The sequence below is a fragment of the Sciurus carolinensis genome, chromosome 7 (assembly GCF_902686445.1).
Source record: "Sciurus carolinensis chromosome 7, mSciCar1.2, whole genome shotgun sequence".
In the NCBI taxonomy this organism is placed as follows: Eukaryota; Metazoa; Chordata; class Mammalia; order Rodentia; family Sciuridae; genus Sciurus; species Sciurus carolinensis.
In genome coordinates, this window is record NC_062219.1 from 113,722,170 (window position 1) to 113,747,883 (window position 25,714).

General features: G+C 45.2%; 3 protein-coding genes across 8 annotated transcripts in view; 2 read left to right on the top strand and 1 right to left on the bottom strand.

Moving 5' to 3' along the window:
* Ccnd3 (cyclin D3) overlaps positions 1 to 1,150 on the top strand; it is a 90,337-nt gene extending 89,187 nt beyond the window's left edge. For all 4 annotated transcript variants that reach the window (XM_047557453.1, XM_047557454.1, XM_047557452.1 and 1 more), the window contains one exon: positions 21 to 1,150. In XM_047557453.1, coding sequence (XP_047413409.1) covers positions 21 to 188 — 168 coding nt within the window. In that variant the 3' untranslated portion in view covers positions 189 to 1,150. The remainder of the gene's footprint in view (positions 1 to 20) is intronic.
* The window catches only part of Med20 (mediator complex subunit 20), a 114,066-nt gene extending 89,142 nt beyond the window's left edge, over positions 1 to 24,924 (top strand). Inside the window, exons 1-4 of one of the 2 annotated variants that reach the window (XM_047557455.1) lie at positions 12,780 to 12,989; positions 15,914 to 16,068; positions 20,868 to 21,121; positions 22,893 to 24,924. In XM_047557455.1, the coding sequence (XP_047413411.1) occupies positions 12,976 to 12,989; positions 15,914 to 16,068; positions 20,868 to 21,121; positions 22,893 to 23,108 (639 nt within the window). In that variant the 5' untranslated portion in view covers positions 12,780 to 12,975 and the 3' untranslated portion in view covers positions 23,109 to 24,924. Of the gene's footprint in view, positions 1 to 12,779; positions 12,990 to 15,913; positions 16,069 to 20,867; positions 21,122 to 22,892 lie in introns of those variants that run through there. The other variant, XM_047557457.1, reaches the window with a different exon arrangement.
* Positions 793 to 12,784, bottom strand: Bysl (bystin like). 2 transcript variants are annotated; one of them, XR_007109380.1, is made up of 8 exons: positions 12,249 to 12,784; positions 7,385 to 7,547; positions 4,992 to 5,130; positions 4,508 to 4,641; positions 3,716 to 3,876; positions 3,480 to 3,582; positions 1,798 to 2,992; positions 793 to 1,675 (listed from the first exon to the last, which is right to left on the bottom strand). XR_007109380.1 is itself a non-coding variant. In XM_047557449.1 (7 exons), exons 1-7 carry the CDS (start codon positions 12,505 to 12,507, stop codon positions 2,647 to 2,649), a joined length of 1,305 nt encoding a protein of 434 aa, XP_047413405.1. In that variant the 5' UTR covers positions 12,508 to 12,784; the 3' UTR covers positions 793 to 2,646. The 2 variants fall into 2 exon arrangements, 1 of the variants encoding a protein (XP_047413405.1); XM_047557449.1 differs by having other exon boundaries at positions 793 to 2,992.
* Positions 24,925 to 25,714: the final 790 nt, after the last annotated feature.

Sequence of the window (25,714 nt, forward strand, 5' to 3'; positions counted from 1 at the left end):
ACTGTTCCCCTTGTTCCCAGGACTGCCTGCGGGCCTGTCAGGAGCAGATTGAAGCTGCGCTCAGGGAGAGTCTGAGGGAAGCTGCCCAGACCACCCCCAGTCCAGCGCCCAAAGCCCCCAGGGGCTCCAGCAGCCAGGGGCCCAGCCAGACCAGCACACCCACAGATGTCACAGCCATCCACCTGTAGCCCCGGACAGGCCCCATCAAGTGGCCACTAAGCAGAGGAGGGGCTGCTGCAACCCTTTCCTGCCTCTAGGAACAATCCAGGCCATTCAAGAAACCTGAGGGGGCTCCTTCCCCTCACAAAACCCAAGGGGCCAGCTCCTGCCTATCCCTGCAGTGTGCACTAAGGGGCCTGGCCAGCTGTTGTTGGTGTCTGCCTGGCTAGTCACCAGCTCCTCCTCCTCCCTGCGTCTGACCAGCCCAGCTCCCTCCTGGACTCTAGCTGTGTCAGATGAATTGAAACAGGTAAAGATCTCTGCACCAGCATTCCTTTTAGAGGCCCTTTTCTCCCTGGGGCACTCATGTTCTCAACTGCCAAAATGCCCTCTAAGTGTTGCCCCTTCTAGGGTTATTGCATTTGGATTGGGATCTTTCAGACACACTGATAGACATGTGAGGGGATGTCATCTCCAATGGCTCTTCTCAGCACATTTTGGAGGTCCCATATAATCCATGCTCCCAGCTGCTCCTGGAGGGAAGGGCCCAGGCCTCGGTCAGGGGCAAGAACCCACAAATTCCTCCTTGCTTTGCTTTCCACTCAGCTTCTGTGTGATTGAGGGGTTTGGTGCTGAAGGAAAAAGTTTTAATTTATTAATTGCTTTGAGTACAACTGTAAGAGGGCGCAGTGGTGCCTGTCTACCCCACAAGTGGTGGTAACCCTGGTGGTTGCTGTTTTATTCCCCTCTGCTACTGGCTAAAAGGATTTTTGTGGCCCGGGAGCTGCTATAGCCTGGGGTGGGATCATGCCCTCCTCTCCCTTTGGCCCTGTGCCCCGTCCTCCAGCAGGGAAATGCTGGAGGTGGCTGAGTCCCCATCTGGAGAGGGAGGCAAGCCCTGTCGACACAGGTCTTTCCTAAGGCCACAAGGTTTAGATTGGTGGCCCAGGGCCATCATGCTGCCTTAATAAAGAATCTGGAATAAACTGGTTTTGGTGTCTTAGATTCCATGGTGTTGTGGGTAAAAGCCTATTTCTAAACTGCATAAAGTGAGAAGGCAAAGTCCACTGTCTGGAGCATGGATTGCCTTTCCTGAAAAGGGCCAGACAGTAATACTCAGGCTCTGTGGGCCACAGTCTCTACCCTCAAGTCAGTTCTGTTTTATAATGTGATATATCCCTTCCTAAAAATGGCTGTGATGCAAAATTGCACAACAAACCCCAAAGGGTGATCGGAAATGGGGCTTTTAAGGCACAATCAAAAATTAAATGAGAAGGTGGGGTGTGGCTCTGGAACTGTGCTTCCCTCCCACATTTGAGGCCATGGGTTCGTTCCATCCCCAACTCTTCAAGAAAACAACTTGTTTGGATGCGGTGGTGAAAGCAGAGCTGTACTACCAGATGTGGGTATGCTGAACAGAGGAAGCTGGTACTTTTTTGAGGTGTTCTGGGTAGTGATTTGGCATGGTTCAGCTGGTGCACTCTTCTGCATTTGCCTAGGTTTCTCAGAGATGAAACTGCATATAAGCCAACATGAAATTGGCGTTAGGATCAAACTGTTCCCAAACATTAACTGGGTTGGAACAAATGCACATTTTTAAAAGCAAATAATGAGGGTATGCAGCAAGGCAACACTCACCTCTGCTGGGGTTGCACAGAAAATGTGCAAATGGTGTGGCCGTGCTCCATCAAGACTTGTTATGGACACCAAAATTTGAATTTCACATAATTCTCCATGAGCTACATAAAAACAGGCATCTGGTCCTAGCTTGCTATACACTGGTTTAAAGTTTGTTGGCCAAAAAACTCAAAAGAACCTGTCTGGTGCTGACCTGGATCTGATCATTTCCAGACCCAATCCTGAGGAGGGCCCTTCATTCAGTTGTGCCACCAACACCTTTCAAATCACAAATAACCAGCTCCCTGTTGCTAGCATCATGCAGAGTAGCCTGCATCCTCTTGGGCAGCAGAGAGTGTGCCCTCTGGAGGCAAATGAGCCAAGTGAAGCCTGGAGAAACAATGTTTGAGATGAAAAGATGGGCCTCCTGTGTAAACTGGAAAAAAAAATGGGAAGAGTAACTCCCATCTTCAGATAGAGGGAAGAAGAAATTTCTCCACTGACCACACCATAGTACAGAGGTTCAATAAATACTCGCCTTTGTTTTTATCCACATCCCAGTGACTTGACACAATAGCTGGAGAGAAGGTAACTTACACTATGCCCCAGTTAGGGAGTGAGAATCTCTCTGCTGGGGTGTGGAATCTCAAGGCTGGTCCAGAGGTGAGCGGGGACAAAGGCCTAGAAGGGAAGAGGAAGCCAGCCAGACTCAGTTCTCCTTTCTCATGGCTGGGAGCCACAGATGCCCACGTGACCTATTAGTGTCCTAATCTAGGTCTTTAGCCATAATGTTCAGTGTTGTTTTTCATCACAGACAAGGGTCCTGGTGTCCTCCCACACCATCTGGGCCAAGACATGGATCCATTCTCTTCACTCCATGGTAATGGGAACATCTTCCACATCTCGGGGGACTGCACTCTGAAGCTCTCGCCTGATTTCGGGGGACAGTTGTGGATGGGGCTGCAGTCGGAGCAGTTCTAGGAGGGCCTCTTTCTGATCTGTGGCCAAGTCTGCTTTGTAGCGCTGGACCAATGTCAGAAGGCACTGGTGCCAGAGCACAGGCAGCTCACGCTTCTCCGTCCGGAACCCCAGGAAGTGGAAGACCAGGGCATCCAGCACCCGGTAGGGCAGCGCGTACTTCTTATCCAGCAGCAGTCGCAGGAATATGCTGTTGGCACCACTGTATTCCATCTCAGCAATTTTCAGCATGGCCGCGCTGGTGGGAAGGGGAGGTACGGTGTAACTAGTCACCAGGGAAATGTTGGGGAAGGATCGTTCTTCTTTGTTGGCCCTTAACTATGGTTTTCCCCATGAGGCCAGCTCAGGCCTCCTCCTCACCTACTCAAATTTATTATACTCACTGGATTCCAGTAACTATTCACATCCATCCCACATCTCTGCCTCTGGTTTGGACCACAGCAATTCCTGTGCCCAGCTAGAGTGTGTCCAAATATCTGGCAATCTCCACCCCTTGCCTCCTTTCTCCCCATGTTTCCATTCATTCATCCATTTCCTGAGCTGTGGGATTCCATCCTTGTGGAACTCACATTCTAGTGAAGTAATGACACATCTTACTGGTTTAAATAAGCCACACACCCAGAGCTATTCCTGGCTCCCTCCCCACTCTGCCTCATGCCCAAGTCTTGGCAACAGCACCATGAGGATATCCACTGATCAGTCCTCCATCACCCCAGCAAGACTACCTGGAGTGCAGCACAGGGATGGAGCACTTGGTGATGATGCTACCCACGATGATGGCTTCCCGGAGGGTGCAAGTGCCTGACTCACACAGTGGGATCAGGATCCCTGGGGAATGTCAGAAGACAGTCACTTTTAGTCCAGGATGAGAGAAAGGAGGTACAGCAGCAAACACCCTCAGCTACCCCAGGGACCATTCCTCAAGTCAGGCCTGCCTGTCTCCTGGCCTCTGGGCTCCCACCTTTGAACCAGGCTCCGGGCTTGAACAGGGCCTTCTTGAGTGCCATGTAGAGATGGAAGTTGAGTCGTTTGTATTCGGAGATGTCATCTCGTACCCGGGGGAGCAGGACAAGGTTGTAGAAACGTTGTGCCATGCGTTCCTTCAAGTTAGAGGCAAAAATCCTAGTGGGGTAGGAGTTCCCAAGTCACAAGATAGCGTGGACCTGGCCCTTTAAATACCACTGTGGACAGTGCAAGCAAGAGACTGTATAGGAAGATACGGAAACATCCTTTCAGAGGGGTGTGTGGGAGCCTGTGAGAGCAACAGGAGGGGCAACAGGATATACCCCAAATAGGGTACATGCTGGGTTTTTTGTTTGTAGTGCTGGGGACCAAACCCAGGGTCTTGCACATGCTAGGCAAATGCTCTGCCCCTGAGCTACATCCCTAGTCCAGTGGCTGGGACAGCTAGAGTGCTCCCAAATGATGACAGTCCATGTTCCTCTCCTCATCACGGCTCTTCCATACTCTGCTGTCCTAAGAGACCTGAGCAGGCCTGGACAGCCATACACTTGACATACCATGGTATATTCCAACAGTTATCTTCTCCCCTAAAAACTCAGTACAGAGGGTTGCCGAATGAGTTGTGGCCCCAAAAATGAAAGAGGAAAAGCTAAGACAATGGAGCTAAGAAGAAGCACGAGAAGTAGCCGTGGGCAAAGCTCCACCGCAATGGCGAAGGCAGGCGAGCATGAATATCCCACTCCAGCCCTCACCTCTGCAGGCAAGGCCACCCTAACCCCAGCCATGCTACCTGGTGGCTTGGTACATGGCAGCTGCAGTCCAGGCCTCAGGCTCTGTGACGTAGAGGATCTGCTCCCAGTTGGAGAGGGCAGGGATGATCTTAAAAGCCTTGGGCAGTTTCCCGCTGCGGTACTTGGATAAGACCTAGGGACAGGAAGGTCAAATCATCATCATTAACACTTATACTCCTCATCATGTGCTAGGTTCTTGTCCAGGGGCTTTTCACATATTAACTAATTTTGTCCTCACAACAACCTGTAAGGAGGTGTTATCACTACACTCATTCTTCAGATGGCTGGGGTTCAGCAACTCGTCAGCTAGTCACCTCTTAGAGGCCACTGAGAGGCAAAGCAGGAATGTGAACCCACATCCCCTGGCTTGAGCCTCTTCTTGAGGACCATGCCTTATTTGAGGAGGTGTAGGCACCAGAGCCTGAGGTGGGAGCCCACAGCTCCTGGAAGGAAATCCAACATGGCTGCCCTCTCAGCTCTTACCTCTCGGACCCCTCTGTAGACCTCTAGGACCCGGGGGTCCAGCTGGGGCATAGGAAAGCCTGACACCTCCGACATGACTGTCTCGACCTCGGTCTGCTTCTCAGTTAGCTTCTCCATAATGATGTCAGCCAGGGTGCGCCTAAGAGGGGAGGTAACAAGGGAAGTGGAGGAGAGGAGAGAGCTGTGGTCACTGACCAGGAAACTCCAGACCCCCTCAGAGTCCCTTGTGAGCACTGACAAACTGTGGTCCTGCAGGGATGAGGCCTCCGTCTCCTTTGCACCCAACCTTCTCCTACCACCATCACTGTAGAAAGCAAAGGAACTGAAAGTCATTTCATTCAGGACAAAGCTGGCAGACATGTGGAGGGGCAGAAACTGGACCCTGAAGTCAGTCTGCTCAGGTTTAAATCCTGGCTCTTCCACTCTCAGTATGACCTTTGGTGCTTGACTTTACCTCTATGCCTCAGTTTCATCAGCTGTAAAACAGGGATAATAAAGTACCACCCTATGTGTGAGGATTAAATAAGTGAGTGCATGTGTGTTATTGGAACTATCCGTACATAGCAAGTATATAGTAAGTGTTGCTGACTTTAACACACCAACCAAATGTGGCAAAACAAGATGCCGCAATTACAAACTTCTGGTCTGAACTCTCTAGAATGCCAGATACATCTTAATTACCCACCAAGATTCCATATGGCCATGATTGCTGGGGAAAGACTACAGCACACACTTTTCCCATTCAAATTTACTAAAATTAAAAGCTATGGAAATACTCCCCAGACTGACTACATTCTTCTCAGGATCCTTAAACAGAGGATAACAAACATAACTGTATCTTAAGGATTCAGAATGACTACCACCTTGGGCTTTGGTCTGATACCTCGTCTTCTGAGGCTGCTGATATGTATTAAAAGAGCTCCAGGGCTGGTGGTGTAGCTAATGCAGTAGTGCCCTTGCCTAATGTGCACAAGGCCTGGGATTCCACCCCTACCTCCGAAAGAAAATGCATAGATAAATAAAACTGCTCGTATTCTCTGAGGACCTGCTCAATGCTGGGCAGTACTGACTTTATGACTACACTGTGTCCTACAGTCCATGTGACATGTATGGGAGGTGCTTTTATTTCCCGTGTGCAGACATGGGAATGGAGACTCAGAGAGGCGAGCAACTCCCACGAGGCCTCACTGCTGTCAAGTGGGGAAGACTCAAACTAAGTCTTTCAGGTTCTAGTTCTAGTTCAGGAGCTTTACGGTACCCTACAGTGTGCCCCAGACCAAACAATCTCTGCCTGCTGAGTTCACACAGCCCTAGGCCTGCTTTCTGAAGATGTCAGCTGTCATTTCTTAAGACTGCTGGGACTCCCTTTTTCTAGTAGCTTGTCTATTTACTGTAAGTTGGAAAACAGGTCTGTCAAGTTCATCAGCAGTATCAGTGAAGTAGGAGTTATGAGGTGCTGAGAACCTGAAAGGCTATTTGGGGGGCAGGTACAGAGCCCAAGTATGACACTCTATGCTGTACTATTAGACATCCATCTGGGAAAGGGGCTCACTTCTTCATTCTTCATTGTGCTCTCAAGCTTACCATTCAGCCTCCCTGTCTTTTCAGAGTATCATTAGCAATCAGAGATGCATTAACTGAAATCATCAAGGACACAGTCATGTTCATATCGCAGGCTCAGAATGGTGGAGGGTCCATATCCTGGACTCCCCTCCCCAGGGCCAAATGCATGTGCTCAGGGATTTGATCATTAGCAATTTCCAAGACTGCATGTTTTAGAGCTAGCATTTATTATAGATGGGAATACATTAGTGGTTCTAACTGGGGTCTGGATTTTGCCCCCCAGGAGACATATGGCAATGTTTGGAGCCATCTTTTGTTATTTTGACCAGAGGGAAGGTCACTACTGGTATCTGAGGGTAGATGTCAGAGACAAATATCTGCCAAACATTCTTGTGTTCCAGTCTCCACAAAAAAGTTATCCAGCCCCAAATGCAAATAGTGCTGGGGTTGAAAGCCCTGGATTAAATCAGCTTAAGATATCAAAGGGATTTGTCTAAGGAAATTGAGTTTACCACTAAAATACTGAGCATACCAAGACCAAAGCAGTGGATGGGTCTCCTCAGACATAAAAAGGCCCTGTAGCTGCTTTCTTGGGCAATCCTATTGGATTTTTCTACTACAAAAAAACAGGAGACAACATTTTGAATCTGAGTCATTTTCACTCAGAATGGTCCCTGGAGAATGGACTAATTTGGTTAAGGTGGTCCCCCACAAATAGAAATACTCAGGCTCCCTCCAAAGGTAGAAAATCAAAAGTTTGCCAAGGCACTTGCTTCCCCGTGGGAACTTTCTATCAGGTTCTACTACTCCAACCAAGGCCCCACTCCTACCTGGCAGGAGGGTTCTTATTCATGAACATTTCAATGGCACGTTCATCCTCAGGGTCCACAACCACCTCTGCATGGTGGTCCACCCCTGTCATTTTGGCTGCCTTCTCCAGGGTGGGCCACTCATCATCCTCATCATCTGATCCATCCTGGGGCACTCCCGGTCCTAGAAGAGGGAGATAAAATCAATGAGCATGGCAAGGAGTGGGTGAGGGACTCAGAATCAATGTAACATTAGCCATGCAGTAGTGGCCTCATGGGCTTGTGGTACAGATGTGTGCAAGGAAACAGACAAGGCACATACTATCTTCCTGTCCCCAGGGGCTTGCGATCTTGCTTAAGAAACAAAATGTAATATATGAAACAATGAGAAAGAAATGTCAACAAATGGTGAACACATCATCCTAGGTTTTGAAGCAGGACCTGTCCTACATTGTACATGTCACCTTGCAAATCATGATAACCTCAAGATGCAGGTGCTATTTTATAATTTCAAATGGGCATGCTGAAGCATAGAACAGCTAGGTGATATGCTCATGGCAGGCAGTCAGTCTTGACTGCATTTTTCACCACTATGCTACACATGCGTGTACACACACACACACACACACGGTAGGGCTAGATTACTTGTTAAAACATAATGGTAGAGACAATATATACCATAGGCACTTAGAAGTGCCTGGATCATGAGGGCGCTAACCTCATCAGTGGTGCTACTAGGGGGGAGGAGCCCAGTTGGCAGGTCACTGGGGGCATGCCTTTGAAAGGTATATCTTGTCTCTGGCTCTTCCCTCTCTCAACTCTGCTTCTGGCTGCCGTGAGGTGAACACTTTTCCTCTGCCATGATGTTCTGCTTCACTACAGGCCCACAGCATGGTGCCAGCCGACCATGTATGGAAACCTTTGAAACATGAGCCAAAGGAAATCTTTCCTCTTTTCAGTTGTTCTTCTCAGGTATTTTGCCACAACAATGGAAAACTGATTAGCAAAGGGAGCAAGAGTGTGTGTCCCACACCCAGGTAAAATTCTGAAAAAAGTATTTAGTTATTAGAATGTCTGTTGGGCAGTGGCAAGAAACAGGGCTAGATGCACAAGGCAAAGCTAGCCTGGAGAGCCTTGAAGACCAGGCAGTGGAGTCGATTCCAACTGACTGACCATTTGAATAAATGATTTTTTGAAAGGGTACAGCTGGCTGGGTAGCTGGAAAGGATTCTAACAATTCAAGTGAGGTAAAGTGCTACACATGAATAGTTCATTTAGGAGATGGGCTGGACGTGTAGCTCCACAGAGCATGTGCAAGTTTCTGCGTTCAATTCCCAGCAGGGGGAGGAAAAGGAAAAAAAAAAAAAAAAAAAAAAAAACACAAACCAACAATGATAGAGATAATGTATGATAAAACTAAACTGGAGAGGGGGGTATGGCAGACACTGTCTCTACATGCTAACAAGTCCAAAATCTGTATTTATATGTAGATATGCATTCTTAGCTCCAGACCCTAATTCCAAGCATCTCCTGTACTGTGGCTCTTGGATGACCCCAAATGTAAACTTTACTGTTCATCAACTAAACTCATTTTCTTTCACTTCTAGGTATTCACCACTCATTGTGTTCCATAGTTCAATAAATGGCACCACTGTCCACACAATGCTAAACCTAGAAACAGTCCTGTCTGTTCCTCTCCCCTAATCCTCAATCCAATTCCTTATCAAATCTTATTAGATTGTATTTCACGAACTGTCTCTCAAACCCTTCATAGCCCTACCTAAGCCTATACCAGCATTGTCTCTGGTGTGGATTAATCCAACTATCTTCTAACTACTCTCCATGTTTCTGATCTTGGTTCCTTCCAACTCATTCTCCATTCTGCAGTAAGAGTAAGCATCCAGAAATGCATTTTATTTGTTCACTGTACTCAAAACTCTTCTGTAGGTTCTCCTTGCTCTTAGGATGGCTAGTTCTGGGTGTGGCCTCCAAGACTAATGCAGGCTTGACTCCTAAATTCCTTAACATCATTCATTAATCTGTCCATTCTGCAACCACTGAGTGCTTTCTCCATGTGAAGCACTGTTATGGGTATTGGAAATATATCCGTGAACAAGACAAAAACTTTTGTCCTCATAGAGCTTACATTCTTAACTGGCAGAGAAAGACACAAGTAAATAAATATGGTTTTTGTTTTGGTGGTGCTAGGGATCATGCCCAGGCCTCAGGGATACAAAGCAAATGTGCTAGGCAATTGCTTTACCATTGAGCTACACTCCTAGCCTCGTGTGTGTGTGCGCACGCGCACACAGGAGTGGATGGCACACTAGGCATTGAACCCTGAGAATAAGTATATAAATATACTGGGTTAAGAAAAGACAAGTAGTTAGGTGTAGCAGTACATGCCTGTGATTCCAGGTACTTGGGAGGCTGAGGCAGGAGTTTCCCCAAGATTGAGGCCAACATCAGTGACTTAGCAAGATCTTGTTTTCAAACAGAAATATGCTGGGCGCAGAGGTGCAAACCTGTAGTCCCACAGACTCAGGAGGCTGAGGCTAGAGGAATGCTTTCAAAACTGGCCTCATCAACTTAGCAAGGCCCTAAGTAACTTAGTGAGATCCTGTCATAAAATAAAAAATCAAAAGGACCTGGTATGTGGCTCAGTGGTTAAGTGCCCCTGGGTTCAATCCCTGGTACCAAGATTATAAAAAATAAAAATAAACTAAAAGGGCTCAGGATGTAGCTCTGCAGTAGGACGTTCCTAGGTTCAATTCCCAGTACCACCAAGGCCCCCCCCCCCCCCAAAAAAAAAGAGCTGGGCATGGTGGCACATGCCTGTAATCCCAGTGGCTTGGGAGATTGAGGCAGAAGGATCTAGAATTCAAAGCCAGCCTCAGCAATGGCAAAGGCACTAAGCAACTCAGGGAGACCCTGTCTCTAAATAAAATACAACATAAGGCTGGGGATGTGGCTCAGTGGTTGAGTGCCCCTGAGTTCAACCCCAGCAACCCTCCTCCCCTTGCCCCCCCCCCCAAAAAAAAAGAAAAGAAAAGATAAGTCAGGAGTTTGGATAGGTAGGGATGTTGCAATTTCCAGTGGCATGGAAAGCGTAGGCCTCTCTGAAAAAATGAAGAATTGAGGAAGCAAACCTACAAATGCACGAGGAAAGACTACCCCATGCTGAAGAACAAGCAGTGCAAAGGCCCTAACTTTCTTCATTTTAGGAACAATGAAGCCTATGCAGGTGGAGTTGAGAGGATCAACAGGAAAGTAGAAGAGGTGAGACTGGCACTGGAGGCAGGTCACATAGGGCAATATAGACTTCTGGCTGCTGAGTGAACTGTAGAGATTACAGGACACTAATTTGGATGCTTGTTGCAATATTCCAGGTGTGAGATTATGGTGGTTCACGAGGGATGGTGGCAAAGAGTGGTCTGACTCTGGATGTATGTTGAAGACACAGTCATCAGAATTTCCTAACAGATCAGATACAAAGTGAGAAAGAGAGAAGCCCAAGGTTTCTGCCTTGAGCAAATGGAAAGCGATCATGCTTACACACACAAGGAAGACAGGAGGAGCAGGTCTGGGGAGAAGCTGACGTTTGGTTTTGGTTTGTTAAATTTAAAAAATAATTTTTTAAATTTGTTCTAATTAGTTATACATGACAGTAGAATGTATTTATACATTTTGATAAATCATACAAAAATGGAGTATAATTTCTCATTTTTCTGATTGTACATGTTGAAGGGTCACATCAGTAATGCAGTCATATATGTACATGAGGTAATAATGGCTGTTTCACTCTAGTATCCTTCCTACCTACTACTACTATCCTTCCCCTCCCTTAGCTCCCCCTTGGTAGGTTAAATTTGAGATACACACACACACACAACTTCAAATTAGAGATGCCAAGTACGCAGAAGAATATAAGAATCTGAGTTTATGGACATGATCAGGTCTGGAATATAAGGTTGGGAGGAGTCATTAGATGGTATTTAAATCACCAAACTTCATGACAGCAACAGAGAAGAGAACGTATTTGAAGAGAAGGACTTAGGACTAGAAGGACTAAGGACTGAATCTTGTGGCACTTCATAAAAGGTTGGAGATAAGAATCATCAAAACATACTTAAGTTAGGTGGTAAAGTGTTTGATGTTTTAGAAACAAAGTACAGATATTGTAGTCACGAGGCAATATTCGATTGTGCCAAACACTGATTTTAGGACAAATAAGATAAGATTGGGAGGCTTAAGCAACTGGGAGATCAACACTCCTACCGTAATGAGAAAAACATCAAAACATCTTTCAGTGCACCTCTGCTCCTCTTTGGCCTCTAAACTACTCCCCCCGCCCCCCATGGGATCATAACCCACAGCTTTTTGGTTCTCAACTTGAAGCTCATGCAATCTGGAAAGCCTGAGCTCTTTAGACCAATGCTATTTTTACCAGGGATAGCATACTTTACTATGGAATACATTATTCTGATCATGTTTCTCCTGAGCTCTCTTCAGGTCCTAAATTCAGACACATATCTATCTATATTTCTGTACCCAAACCATCTAACCTGCTAGCATAGTGCGAAGCATTACGGAGGCATCTTAATAAATACTTGTAAAACTAATGGTTAAATGCTAGAACTCAGTGGAGGGAGTGATCACTTCCTGTTGGCCTAACCTCGGGATGCTTGGAAGGGAGTGTCTGAAACTAGTGGTCGTGGAGTGCTCTGTCCAGGAGTAGTTCTTTCGTTCCAGCACCTTTACAAGGGTGTAATGTGAACCTCCTTTTATTTAAAATTCCAGCTATTCCTCCGCTGGACGACTTTTAACTGGCCACCAAACCCCACCTAACCACACTGTTGCTCTCACCCCACCCCCTGATACTCACCCAGCCGCGTGGCGCGCTCCGGTGGCTTTGCGGGCCTGTTCCCATGCTCGGTCTCGAGCTCCTCCTGTTGCTGCCGCGCTTGCTGCAAAATCCGTCGGCTCAGCCGGGGCCCCACGTACTCTTCTTCCTCTTCGGTTCCGCGACCCCGCCGCTTTTCCCGGGCCCCTGCCCGCACAGCGTCCCCAGAGAGAATCTGCTCGGCTAGGGGAGCATGCTTTTCCTTACTCCCGACCCCACGGGTCGCCTTGAATTTAGGCATTTTCCTTGAAAAAGTTGCCGAGAAAGTTCTCACGTGGGGAATGGCAGAAAGTTCGGGGTGCGCATGCGCGATGAACCTCAGCGTCCAAGAGACCAGGCAGAGATCACAGCGCCCCCGAGTGTTCGGAGGCTAGAGGTGCCACTAGGGCCACCCCACGTTCAAACAGTCCCCGCGTCCTGGAGCTGGATACCCTGGATCCTCAGACAATTCGTTGTTTTTAATGTCGGCTTCTCCGGTGCTGCAAACCTGCCCGCCCGAGCAGGGCAGATGACGTCACTGTGGACGCTATCAAGGGGTTGTTCAGACACCTCCCATTCCCTGTGGGCGCGTCGCCCTGGCGCTCGGTTTTTACGTATTTCCGGAGTCCCTTCCGCGACCGCAGCTTGAGTTGGGGGCTCCAGTTCATGTGGACGGCTACAGAGCTCTGCGTTAGACTGTTGTATCGTGCCACTCTCCCGACCCGACGCCATGGGAGTGACTTGGTAGGACTACCAGGGCTTTTATGGGGCGGGGCTTGGGGTCCTGAAGGGCCCTTAGAGCCTGCAGTAGGCCTGGGAGAAGGATCCGGACCAAGGTCCGCCGACTCCCGGGAGCTGCGCGAGCTGTCCTCGCGCGGTGTAAATAAAGAGGACACTGAAAGGGCTACGGGTTCTCAGGCCCTGTTTCTTCAAAGATGCTGCCCTTCTTCCTGGAAGGTGGCAGGGCCGGGGTTATGTATCTTCTTTCCTTTAATTTGGTACAGTTTCTACCGTTAGGCCTTAGTACTGTCAGGAGTGGGATTTCAGGATTGGAAATAGGATTTCTGGATTAGGACCCATCCGCAGACAGGGCTTGGGGTTGTAGTGGTGAGGAATGAACAATGAGGAGGCAGTATTCTTTTTTTTTTTCTTTTGCACCTCCCTAAAAGCAGCAAATACAGTTAGATCAGCAGGTTTCGACTTTGCCATTTTGAGATCTTGGGTCGAGAGAGAGAAAAAAAGGTGTTGGTAATTAGGAGATCAGGGTTCCAGGCATTTTACTATTCAGGACCTGTTTCTTACAGTGGCTAATTACATGGTCGATCTAGATTCGTTGAACTTTTTATCTCTAACATATTGTCTCAGTTGGAAAAGGCTAGGCGGCAGGAAAGGTATGGCTTCAATGCTCTTAGGGGCATTAGTTCCAAATGCACGGTCTCAGAGGACTATCCCCCCCCACCCCCGACTTTAAAAAAATCTTTTTAAAAAAAATGCTTTTTAGTTGTAGATGAACACAATACCTTTATTTTATTTATTTATTTTTATGTGGCGCAGAGGAGTGAACACAGTGCCTCACATGCTAGGCAAGCGCTTCACCATTGAGCCACAACCCCAGCCCCTTAAAAAAATCTTGTTAGGCTGGGTATCTTTCCATTTAATTATGGAAGCCCGGATATCTGAAGTCGGGGGCTTTAAACTTTTTCTGTGAAAGTGTGCTTATGGGATATGCTTTTCTTCCTGGTAGCCTAGGCTCTCATAGATTTCTCAGTGATTGCCACAGATTTTTTCCCCACAGTCGACATCACAATCCTCCTCTCAGTCCTCTAGTGTTAGGAAGTGTGTGAGTGATGGAAATGGGAAGGTTGCAGTGCAGAGGCTTGGAACTCCGGAAGCCCCTGTTCTTTCAAGGAAAGGCTCTCTGTATATTGGCACCCTTTCAACTTTTTCAGAGTCTCAGAATTTCTGTCCCTTGCAGCTTCAGTTTAAGGATCCTCTTATATTTTAAAATAAGGCACAACAGCATTGCTTATCAATGCTATTCCTGACAGAATAGTAACAATTTTTAATAGTTGAACTCTAATAGGTTCTTTGAGTGGATTGATCATAAAGTAATGTAGTGTCCCATAATTCAATAATGTGTGACTATCTTTTTATAATTGTTATATAGCTAAGTACTACTTTTCTATCATTTACTTTTTTTTTTTTTTTTTTTTTTTGGATACTGGGACTCTACCACTGAGCTATATGTCCCCAGCCCTTTTAAAATTTTGAGGAAGGATCTTGCTAAATTTCCCAGCTTGCCTCAAAATGTAATCCTCCTGCCTGAGCCTCCCAAGTTGCTGGGATTATAGGTGTGCACCAGCACATTCAGCTTTGTACTGTTGTTTAAAAGAAATTGGATGCTTTTCCTTTAAAATATTTTAACACGCAACCACATCCCTAGTCAGGCAGTTTAGTGTAGTGACTAAAAATATGAACATGGGGCCAGGTTGCTTGGCCTTTTATTTTGAAACAGGTTCTTGCTAAATTACCGAGGCTGGCCTCAAACTTGGGATCCTCCTGTCAGGCATGTACCACTGTGCCTGGCTAGGTTTCCTGGCTTTGAATCTTGGCTACACCGTGCATTAACTGAGCGACCTTATGCAGGTTATTAATTTCTTCGTACTTTAGTTTACTCATTTATAATAAATTGATAAATGACAGCACCTTTCCCAGGTGCAGTGGTGCACACCTGGTAATCCCAGTGACTCGGGAGACTGAGGCAGGAGGATCACAAGTCTGAGTGTAACCTTGGCAATTTAGCAAGATCATGTTTCTAAATAGAAAAACATTGAAAAAGGATTAGATGTTGTTCAGTGGTATAGTGCCCCTGGGTTTAATCCCCAGTACCAAAACAAAACAAAACCCAAAATAGGCGGTACCTTTCCTAGGGCCATTGGAAGGATTTGAAGAGTTAAGTCATTTAAAAGCCTTTGTACATTGCCTGGGACATAGTTGGTGCTGGGCAGGTGTTACCTACCACACCATAGGAAGAAACCTTGGGAAAAATCTTTTTTTGGTCATTGTTTTGATTAAATTCTGTAAATACCATTGCCCCTCACGCCCCAAAATTATAAACTCAAGGCCTGCTTTCTTTTTGTTCTCAGGACTGTCAAATGGAACTTTCCATGATGACAGCAATGTTCTTTATCTGTAGATGGTCTGCCAGCTGCCTGTGACCTGTGGCTGCTGGACTGGGCAGCTCTGGTTCAGAGTTGGTAAAAGTGTGCTCATCCCAAACTATAATTTCTCTTCGATATAGTTAGAATGAAAAAATTGTAAGGGATTTTTTTTTTTCTTTTTGTGTGAGTTAGTGTTGTTGAATGCTTAGTTTGTGTGTCATTTACAATCTTCACATGAACATGGGCACACAAGCCATGCTTGGGAAATGCTGGTGCGAAAGGAAGTTCATTGCCCTGATGTGATTCCTGAGACCTGTGCTTTGGTTCTCAGATGAGTTCTCAGGGACTGTGGGCCTCTATTTGCTCATCTCTAAGGTGTGGGGTCAACATAGGTGTTCTCAAAGGTAACTCCTGCTCCTGCTTACCTGTCCTTCTGTAGGAAAATGAGTGACTCAGCCAGTGCATCTATGTCTCTAGATGCTGATGACTTGGTACTCTCCTTTCCAGTGTGTCCCAGATGCCTGTGGCTGAGGGCAAGAGTGTGCAGCAGACTGTGGAGCTCCTCACCCGAAAATTGGAGACGCTTGGGGCAGAGAAGCAAGGAACATTTTGTGTGGATTGTGAGACTTACCACACAGCTGCCTCCACCCTTGGTAGCCAAGGTCAGTGAGATGGGAGTGCCGGGTGGGTAGAAAGTGGCTTGGAGTTCATAGACATTTGTGTTCGTTGACCCCCTCTGCTTTCTGTTAAGGAATGTAGTCTTTTTTTTGTTTTTTTTCTTTTCCAGTCGTGGGGATTGTAATCAGGGTATTCAGCATGCTAGGCAAATGCTCCACACTAAACCACATCCCCACCCCTTTTTAAAATTTAATTTTATTGGGGCTGGGGCTTTAGCTCAGTGGCAGAGCATCTACCTAGCATGTGTGAGGCACTGGGTTCAATCCTTAGCACTGCATAAAAATAAACAATAAAATAAAGGCATTCAATCCATATACAACTACAAAAATTTTTTAAATTTAAAAAATTTTATTTATTTATTTTTGCAGTACTGGAGATTGAATCTAGGGGCATTCTTCCACTGAGCTATATCCCCAGCCTTTTTTATTTTTTAGTTAGAGACAGAGTCTCACTAAGTTGCCAAGACTGGCCTGAAATTTGCCATCTGCCTCAGCCATCTGAATTGCTGTGATTACCGGCATGCCGTACTATGCTTGGGTCTCAGGGTGGTATTCTTGAACGTGTGGGAGAATATGTTTCTGAATTCATTAATTCTTGGCCCTTTGTCTCTTAGACTGGGACCTTTTTGATTTTTCTTCAGCCTGAACTTTTTTAAACTTTGTGAGGTATAATTAACATACAAACAACTGCCCACATTTAATGGGTACATCTTAATGAATTTGGACACTTGCATATACCTACACCAGAACCAACATATTAAACATATCCATCACCTCCAAAAATTTCCATGTGGTTTTGTGTGTGTTGTGTGTTTTATCTGAACTCTTAATGCAGTGCTTCTCAGAGGATTGGTCATTAAGGAATTGCATCAAGTAACAAATAACTTTCTTATAACTCTCTTGTTAGAGGTGCACATTTTTGTCCTGCTTACCAGTTGACTGGTATTATAGACCTCATAATCTACATTTTTAACAAGTTCCTCATTTGGGAAATTGAATGAATCTTGGATCATCTAATCCTTTATACACTTAGAAGTTTGAGAGACTTCATTTTAGACTCAGAAGTCTTTGTATATGATTCATTTAGAGCTTTAGAGTTTGTAGAGTCTTCTGTATAGTCAATGACCTTGGCTACCTCTTTACTATAACCTTGACCACTGAATCAATTTTTGTGTTTTTAGTGTATAAAGTGAGATGGGCTGTGAATGATGTGATGATGGTAGGGAAGGAATGTGATCTTTGAATATGAGTTAGAGAACTTGTTTCTCTTAGCCTTGGCTCTATAATAACTTGACCTTGGACAGTTTCATCATACAGAGATTATGATCATGGAGCCAAATTCTTAAATCTTGTCTCTTCCACATACTAACCGTTCAACTCTAGGTAAGTTCCACAACATGTGTCTTTTTCTAGGACCACTCTAGTTACCTTTGGTCAGTGAAAGGCACTGGGAAGACCAGAGAATGGGAGAAAGGGAAGCTACAACATTCCCCTCTCTGTTTTGGGCAGTATCTTTAACTATGGTGGCATCTCCTCCTTGATTCTGGCTTCTGCTAGGCAGCTTTCATTCCTGTCTCTGATAAAAGCACATTTCTTTCTCCTTCCAGCCCTAGGGGAGGTAGGGGCTCCCCATTTTGCTCATCTATGAGTTGTCTCATCTTCCTGTTTGGTTTCTCCATTCTTCTAACCCCTGTATAAGTTCCCTCTACTGAAACTATCTAATGTGAACTGTGTTTTTGGATTTTCCTAAATCCAGTTCTCTCATGTAGAAAATGAACATAAGTAATATTTATCTCCTGGTGTTGTGCTAACTAATTACATAAGTTAATACATGCAGAGCACTTAGAACTGCGGTTCTTGTAATATTTAATAAATGGGAGCTAAGAGCTGTACTGGGTTGCATCTTTTTTAAAATTGCAGTGTTACCATTTGTTTTGCTTTTTAGAAAGGACCAAAGAATCCAGAGATAATGACAATGAATGCATTTGGAAAAGAAAACATTTGTATATGAATAGAAGATGGCATATTGCCTCTAGGGAAACTACCTGATGTAAGCTCTGCTCTCCTGATCAGACACTTACTTTTAAAGTACAGTCTAGTTGGGGAGAAAGAACACAGTGGTGGCAAGAAGTTGGGGTAGAATGAAGAGCGATAAATAAACATAAATAAACTTGGAGTTCCAGTTCTGTTGCTTTCTGCCTCTGTACCTGTAGATTTGTGGTTGTCATATTGACCAGCATTAGCCTCACCTGGGGAAGCTTGTTAACTTGCAGATTGGTGGATCCCATTCCAGAGTTTCTGATTAGAAGACAGGGGTGACAAAAATCTGCTTTTCTTTCTTTCTTTCTTTTTTTTTTTTTTAAAGAATCTTTATTTCTAACAAGCTCCCAGGTAACCCTGCTGCTGCTGATCTGAAACCTTAACTTCATTTTCTTTATCTATAAAACGGGGAACAATAATGCTGGTTCAGCTTGCTTCACATGGTTGTGCAGATATGAAAGGACTTTGTTGTAACAAAAAAAAAAAAAATAGTGTTGCCTGTAATAACCACAAGTTCCTTCCTCATTTAAATAAGTCATGAATCCAGCTGGGCCTGGTGACATAAGCCTGTATCCCCAAAGACTTGGGAGACTGAGGCAGGAGAATCACAAGTTTGAGGCCAGACTTAGCAACTTAGGGAGGCTATAAGCAACTTAGAGAGACCAATAAAAAATAAAAAGGACTTGGGTGGGGTTCAGTGGTAAAGAGCCCTGCATTCAATCCCTGGTACCTAAATAAATACATAAATAAGTAAAGTCATGAACTGGGCTCAGTGGTACATACCTGTAGTTCCAGCTATTTGAGAAGTTGAGGTGGGAGAATCACTTGAACCTAGGAGTTAAAGTCCATCCCAGGCGACAGACATAGTGAGACCCCATCTCAAAGAAAAAAATTTATCTTAGTTGCTTTTATTTTTATTTTATTTATTTATTTATTGGTACCAGGGATTGAATCCAGAGGCACTTAACCACTGAACCACATCTCCAGGCCTTTTTATTTTGAGACAAGTTCCCTTAAATTGCTTAGGGCCTCACGAAGTTGCTGAGATTGACTTTTAACTTGTGATCCTCCTGCCTCAGCCTTTTGAGCCACTGGAATTATAGGCATGCACCACCCCACCCAGCAACCCTAGTTGCTTTTAAAACATTTCTAAGACAGTAACATTTGCATAGTCATTTAGTATTAATTACAGTGAGTTCATGAGAACAAAATGAGAAGAGCAGCTTTTTTTTTTTTTTTTTTTAAGAGGGTTGAAATGTTTTTGCTGTGCTGGGGATGAAACCCAGGTATGCAGGCTAGGCAGGTACTCTGAGTTATGCCCCCAGCTGCCCAGTTAAGATGTTTTGAATTGGTTTTAGAAAGATGTGAATAGGCAGCCAGTGGACTGGAGGAATATGTGCTAGAGTTTCTGTGCAGAGCCTGCTGTGTTCAGGAGGTGGCAGCAGAGTGGAGGCCTGTGTAGTACAGGGAAGTCACACTGGCCCCCTATTCCCCCTGTCCTGCCATCTTCTCCTTTTCCATTGCTGCACTCTAATCCTTGCCTAGCATGTCCTCTTTCCTGCTCTTTGGGGTGGAATCTCACACCCTCTTCATATGACACTTCAAATCCTTTAACCACGAAAGTATTTTTTTTTTTTTTTTGAGAGCTCTTTCCCACTTTGATCTCTTCCTATCCTGAAGTTTTTCCTTCCTTCCAAAAACCAGATAATAGTTTGTTTTATTTTTGTTGTCTTTGTTCTTCTTTTTAAAAATTTCCACCTATTTACCTTGTGAGATCGTTAGCTTTTCGAAGTCATGGGCTAAGTCCTCTACTCAGTGTGTCCATTAACTCTTACAGTGTATTAAAGAAGAATCTTGCCTTCCCCTTTTTGCCTTCCTCCATTTTCTACTTAACCAAATATATGTAGCTTTCCCTCCTTGCAGCAAACCTAAGAAAATTATTTAAAAAGAAAAGTCATTTCTCAGAGACTAGAAGGGATGAGTTGGGTCTTCTGAGCCCAGTCCCTGAATTCTCTCTGCTATAGTGGGCTGCTTCCTAAGTTAACTAGACTTCTTTTTTTTTTTTTTTTTTTGTGGTGCTGGGGAATCGAACCCAGGGCCTTGTGCTTACAAGGCAAGCACTCTACCGACTGAGCTATCTCCCCAGCCCCTAGACTTCTTAAAATTCTCCAAGGGCTCACCCTTGCCTTCAGGATGTAGTCCCAGCCTCTTGAGGCATGGCAAACAAGACTGATCACAGCTTGGCTCTGGGCTACCTTTCCAGCCTCACACTCACATAGTTCCTTTTCCTGCTTCTTTGGGCCTATTTCCTTGATGTCAGAGCGGGGAAAATGTTACGGTAGTTAGGGGCAGAAGAAGTGAGCAGTTGCTTCATTTGACTTGCCTGAATCTAATATTTGCTTTTTATATACTATATAATAATATACAAAAAATTGTATGAAATCTGCTAAGTAATGTCATGATAATTAAGCATCCATCTGTGAGCTCACCGTGCACTTTAACATTTAAACTATTAATACTCACAGGTTCCCTTTGTGCCCCTCACTCTTCTGTAGAATGAGGTAGCTTTAGCAGAGGTCCTCTGCCTCCCTCTATGGAAAATCTATTAGTTAGGAGACTCCCTTTCCCTCTCAAGACTGCCAGGGTAGCACCAGATTGCTGTCTGACCTTTACCCATACACCTGACTATGCTGGGGTGTGCCAGTGCAAGTCCTGATGATGAGTAAGATGTCTGTCCCTTGCAGGTCAGGCTGGGAAGCTGATGTATGTGATGCACAACTCTGAGTATCCACTGAGCTGTTTTGCTCTCTTTGAGAATGGCCCTTGCCTTATTGCTGACACCAACTTTGATGTGCTCATGGTGAAGCTCAAGGGCTTTTTCCAGAGTGCCAAGGCCAGCAAGATTGAGACCCGGGGCACCCGTTATCAGTACTGTGACTTTCTCGTGAAGGTGGGCACCGTCACAATGGGGCCCAGTGCCCGTGGCATCTCTGTGGAGGTAAGACCTTGGGGAACTAGGAGCAGGATGTATTGGGGAGCTGCTTAGCAAAAGACTTTCAAGGTTCCCCAGCCCTGCTCAGTTCAAACAGACTCCAGTGCCTGCTACAGTCCTGGGGATTGAACCAGTGGCCCTCTACCATTGAGCTACATCCCCAACCCTTTTTTTATTTTTGAGACAGGGTCTCACTAAATTGTCTGGACTGGCCTTAAACTTGGAATCCTCCTGCTTTAGCTTCCTGTATCACTGGGATCATAGGCATCGGCCACCACACCTGGCCTCTTATCCTTTCTTTAATCATTCATTTCATTGCTATCCCATAATGGAAATGAAAAGGAGCTTCACAGAAAATAGTAAGCTTAGACAGACTGACTTTTTTTTTTTTTTTTTCATTAAGTAGTAGGATTTATTCAGGTGTGAAGAATAGAAACAGAACTCTCACAGGGGCTAGAGGGGACCTGATAGCCAGTCGTCCTGGGCAGACTGACTTTCTAGAGAAGGAAAGGAATAGATGAGGGAGGCAGGCAAGTTTTGATGTGGAGAGAGCAGCACCCCTCCCATGTGTACCATGTGTACCATATGTACTGCACAGCAGGACTGGGACAGACGAAGATAACTTTCAGAACAACTTTTGGAATGTGGACCTCAATTGCATGTGTCCACACACCTTTCCTTAGTATGCTTTGAGAAAGGTCTCCAGTTATGAAGCAAAAATGTACTTTTCCTTTTGACAACCTACCATGTGCCCAGCACTGTATGAGATCTAGAAAAAAAACAAAACAAACTTACTGGGCCTTTCTTTGAAAGTGTATCATTTAGTAAGAGAGCAAGGCTGAACCATACAAGCTGTTTTTGAAGATAGGCCAAGAAATGCCATCTAAAAGGCACAACGTGCTCTGGGAACTTGGGCCAGTGAGAACCCTGCCTACTGTTATCGTGATGCTGCCTGGAGGAGCAGCTCATAAGTAGGGACTGAAAATGTCCAGATCTGGGGTCAGGTGAGTCTAGGGATCATCCCAGGTGCAGAAAAGGACCCTGGAGTGGTAGTTTCTGCTCAGTAACTTCCAGGGCCAAGGTTTCTCCGCCCTTCTCAGTTTGTGGCAGACCTTGACTTGCTGAGACCCATGGGACCGCTTATCCTGCATTTTCCAACTTCGCAGCACATGCACACTCACCCATTTCCTTCCTTCTTTCTCCCGTGGTTACCAGTGATTTTCCCTTCCCAACTCTCCAGTGAACATCAGGAGAGAGAATGAGAAAAGCCGAGGTGTTTAGCCTTTGACCCTGCTGCATTGACTGGGAAATTCTTTGCAGAGCTGACCCTGGGTCTGCCTTGGGAGCATGTTTGCTATTGAAGAGACTCGTGGTTATATGTGTTGACTCTGCCCTCTACTTACCTTCTCACCCATCTCTGGCCCCCCATTTCTTTTTCTATGGTGTCTCAGAACTTTCCTGAGATCTCCTTGAATCTTCACCTAACAGCAGGGATTTCACAATCTTGAGATAGTTAAAAGGGGCCTTGATCAGCTTGTGGGCAGGGCTATGGGTTCGCTCAACTCTAGGATGAGAATGTGAGAAACCCTTAGTGGGAACGATGCTGGATAAGTAGAATCCCTTATTTGGGGTGAGCATTTCCTGTGGACCAGTACTGTAGTAGAAGGTGTGTCCTTTGCTTAGGGTTGGGGAAGATGGTAGCAGGGAACAGGAGGTATAAGAAGAGTAGACCTTATCTTTGTCTCCACTCATCCTCACTCTGTTCTTTTCATCCCAGGTGGAATACGGCCCCTGTGTGGTGGCTAGTGACTGCTGGAATCTGCTCCTCGAGTTTCTTCAGAGCTTTCTAGGAAGCCACACACCAGGGGCTCCAGCAGTATTTGGAAACAGACATGATGCGGTGTATGGCCCAGCAGACACCATGGTCCAGTACATGGAACTCTTCAACAAGATCCGCAAGCAGCAGCAGGTGCCGGTAGCAGGAATTCGTTAGTGACTGGCAATTGCTGGCTGAGCTGTTACCATGTGTACTGCACAGCAGGAGCAGGGGCTGTATTCTCAGGAACCTGGACCCCAGAAACCCAGGGCAGAGATGGAAGCTTCTCTCCCTCTGGTTCCCAGCTGTGGCTTTTGTCTGGGGCTCTGGACTCCCCTCCCCTGACCCCCATATGCAGCCCTCAGCAGCTGTTTTACCCATCGCCTTGCTGGATTTGTTCTGTCCTCAAGAATGGTAATTATGAAGAATGGAGAAGTTTGGACCTTTCCTGCTATAGGGGAAAAGGTAGGACAGGGTGTCCCTGCCTAGTGTTGGAGGGAAAAACAATGTGTGCCCCCAGCTGTTAAGGATTTGACCTGGGCCCAAGTGGCCATGCTGTGCTCTATGTGGGCTGTGCTGTCCTGAAGCCCCCTGCTCTGCCCTAGTGGAGGGTTGGCACAGCTGGTAGGATGGCTTTCATTTTTTGACCTGTTTGTGGAAGTCATTTGTGATGTGGCTTTCATAGGGCATTGCCTGGGTTCTTTGAACTCTCCTCTGACAGCTTTCCCTTCTGTTGTGAATTACATGCAGTTTATCTTACTAGATAGAAGTTTATTTTTCTCTCATCTAATAGTTTCAGAGGTAATCAGGTGGGTGGGCAGATTTAAGTATACAAAGTCATCAGGAACTCTGTTTCCTTATGTCATATTGTTCAGCCACCCGTAGAATATTATCCCTAAGCAGACTCACTGGCCCCATGTCCACTGGAAGAATGGGGAGGGAAAAAGAAAAGCAGTTTCTTTTTTAAAGGTAATGCCTGGAATTGCTCAGATCACTGTGGCTACACTTTGCTAAAAGGGATACTGGGATATAGAGCTTCTTATCTAGGCAGTCATGGCCCAGTTAAAGCTCAGAGGGTTCTGTGGCTAAAAGATGAAGGGGATGGGAATGCTGGGGCCCAGTTAAGTGTTTTCTGCTAGGTGAAGCTCAATGAATATGCCCAGGATTACCTTGGCGGTTATTTTGTGGTTAATACCCCCTGTAACAAAGGCATTTGCATATGAGTTGTATTGGAATAATGACTGATCCTAGAGCCTCTTAGGGCTTATCTAGGAAGTTAACTCTGCACCTCTCATCTTAACATCCAGGCCTCTCCAGCACTCAGAGCTTTAGTGTTAGAGAAGTTGACCCTGATATATACACCATGCTTCATGGTTCCCTGAAGTCTTTGTCTCATTTGAGCCTCTAGGCTGCTCATTTCACTTAAACTGCTTGCCTGCCCCACCCCTACTAGAGAAATCTTGAGCCAGGCTGGGCGTGCTGGTGCACCCTTACAATCTGAGCAACTTGGGAGGTTGAGGCAGGAAGGTTGTAAGTTTGAGGCTAGCCTGGGTGATTTAATGAGACCCTGTCTCAAAATAAAAAATAAACAAGGACTGGGGTGGTAGCTTAGTGGTAAAGCACCTCTGGATTAAATTCTCAGTATCACAGGGAAAAAAAAAGTTCAAACAGGCTAACATTTCATATACATAGATCTGGCCTTAAAGGAAAATTGTATGCGCAAGTATAGGTTGTCAGCAAGGATAGTGTCCCTCACTTGAAGGCATCTAAAGAGAAACTTTTTCTCTGGTCCATTTCTGCTACAGGAGTCAGGTTATCAGTCATGTTTCCCTTCTATCTTCAACAGGAAGCTCTTTCAGCTTTCTAACTACAGGATCTGTCATTTCTATTTTTTGTACTTCCTGTTTTTGTTGTTGATTGATATTGTTTTTGCTTTTAAAATTTTAAGGTATGTTTAGGTATAATTTATATGCAATAAAATGTACAGATCTTATGTTTTTGGCCTTCTGGTTTATATTTGATCTTGTCTAAATCTATTTGTACTTTTCTGTATATACCTCCAATCTTGTATGAAATGAGACAATGTATAGGCAGGATTTTGAATGCAATGTGCTCCTGAAAATACAGAAGTTGAATGTGAGAAATGTGATTATAATGCATTATAAGAAGGGCTCTGTTCTCTGAAGCTAAAAAAATAGTATAAAATCCCTTCTTATACTTTTCCTTTTAGGCCTAGTCTTGGCTTTCACAGATCCAGCATTCTCCTATTGTGTTCTTTTCCCTTATTGTTGAGCACACATTTGAACAGCTTTAAATCCTGTGAACACCAGATCAAGCTTTAAGAACTGCCACTGGGCACTTTTATCCATCTTTGTCTTTTGTGTCAATTAAAGGACATTTACCACTAAAATAAGCAGGAAATGTGATAATACATTTCTTAAATATCATAACAAATATGACTCTACTAGCAAAGTCACTAATACTGAATTTGTGAATCGTAAAGGGCCCAGTTGTCATCTGCATTTGTAAATCTAGATGGGGCTTTTAGATTAGTTTAGGATGTAGTTGTCAGTGTTTAATTTTTAAAGTTCAGGTTGAATGAAAGTTGGAGACTATTTGGATAAATTTATGGAGGAAAGGGCATAATTATCCCACTTTACAAATAAAGAAGTCTTAAACTCAGCTAATAAATGGAGATGCCATATTTGGAGATTCAAATCTGATGCTCTTCCTTCTACACGAGACTGTCTTCCCACCCTTCTTTCCTCTACTTAACTTTAGCC

Coding starts and splice junctions, on each gene's coding strand:
- Bysl (XM_047557449.1), bottom strand. CDS start 12,507: ATGCCTAAATTCAAGGCGACCCGTGGGGTCGGGAGTAAGGAAAAGCAT. Junction 4,642..4,991: donor TCTACAGAGGGGTCCGAGAG/GTAAGAGCTGAG, acceptor TCCTGTCCCTAG/GTCTTATCCAAGTACCGCAG. Junction 3,877..4,507: donor GCCATGTACCAAGCCACCAG/GTAGCATGGCTG, acceptor CTACCCCACTAG/GATTTTTGCCTCTAACTTGA.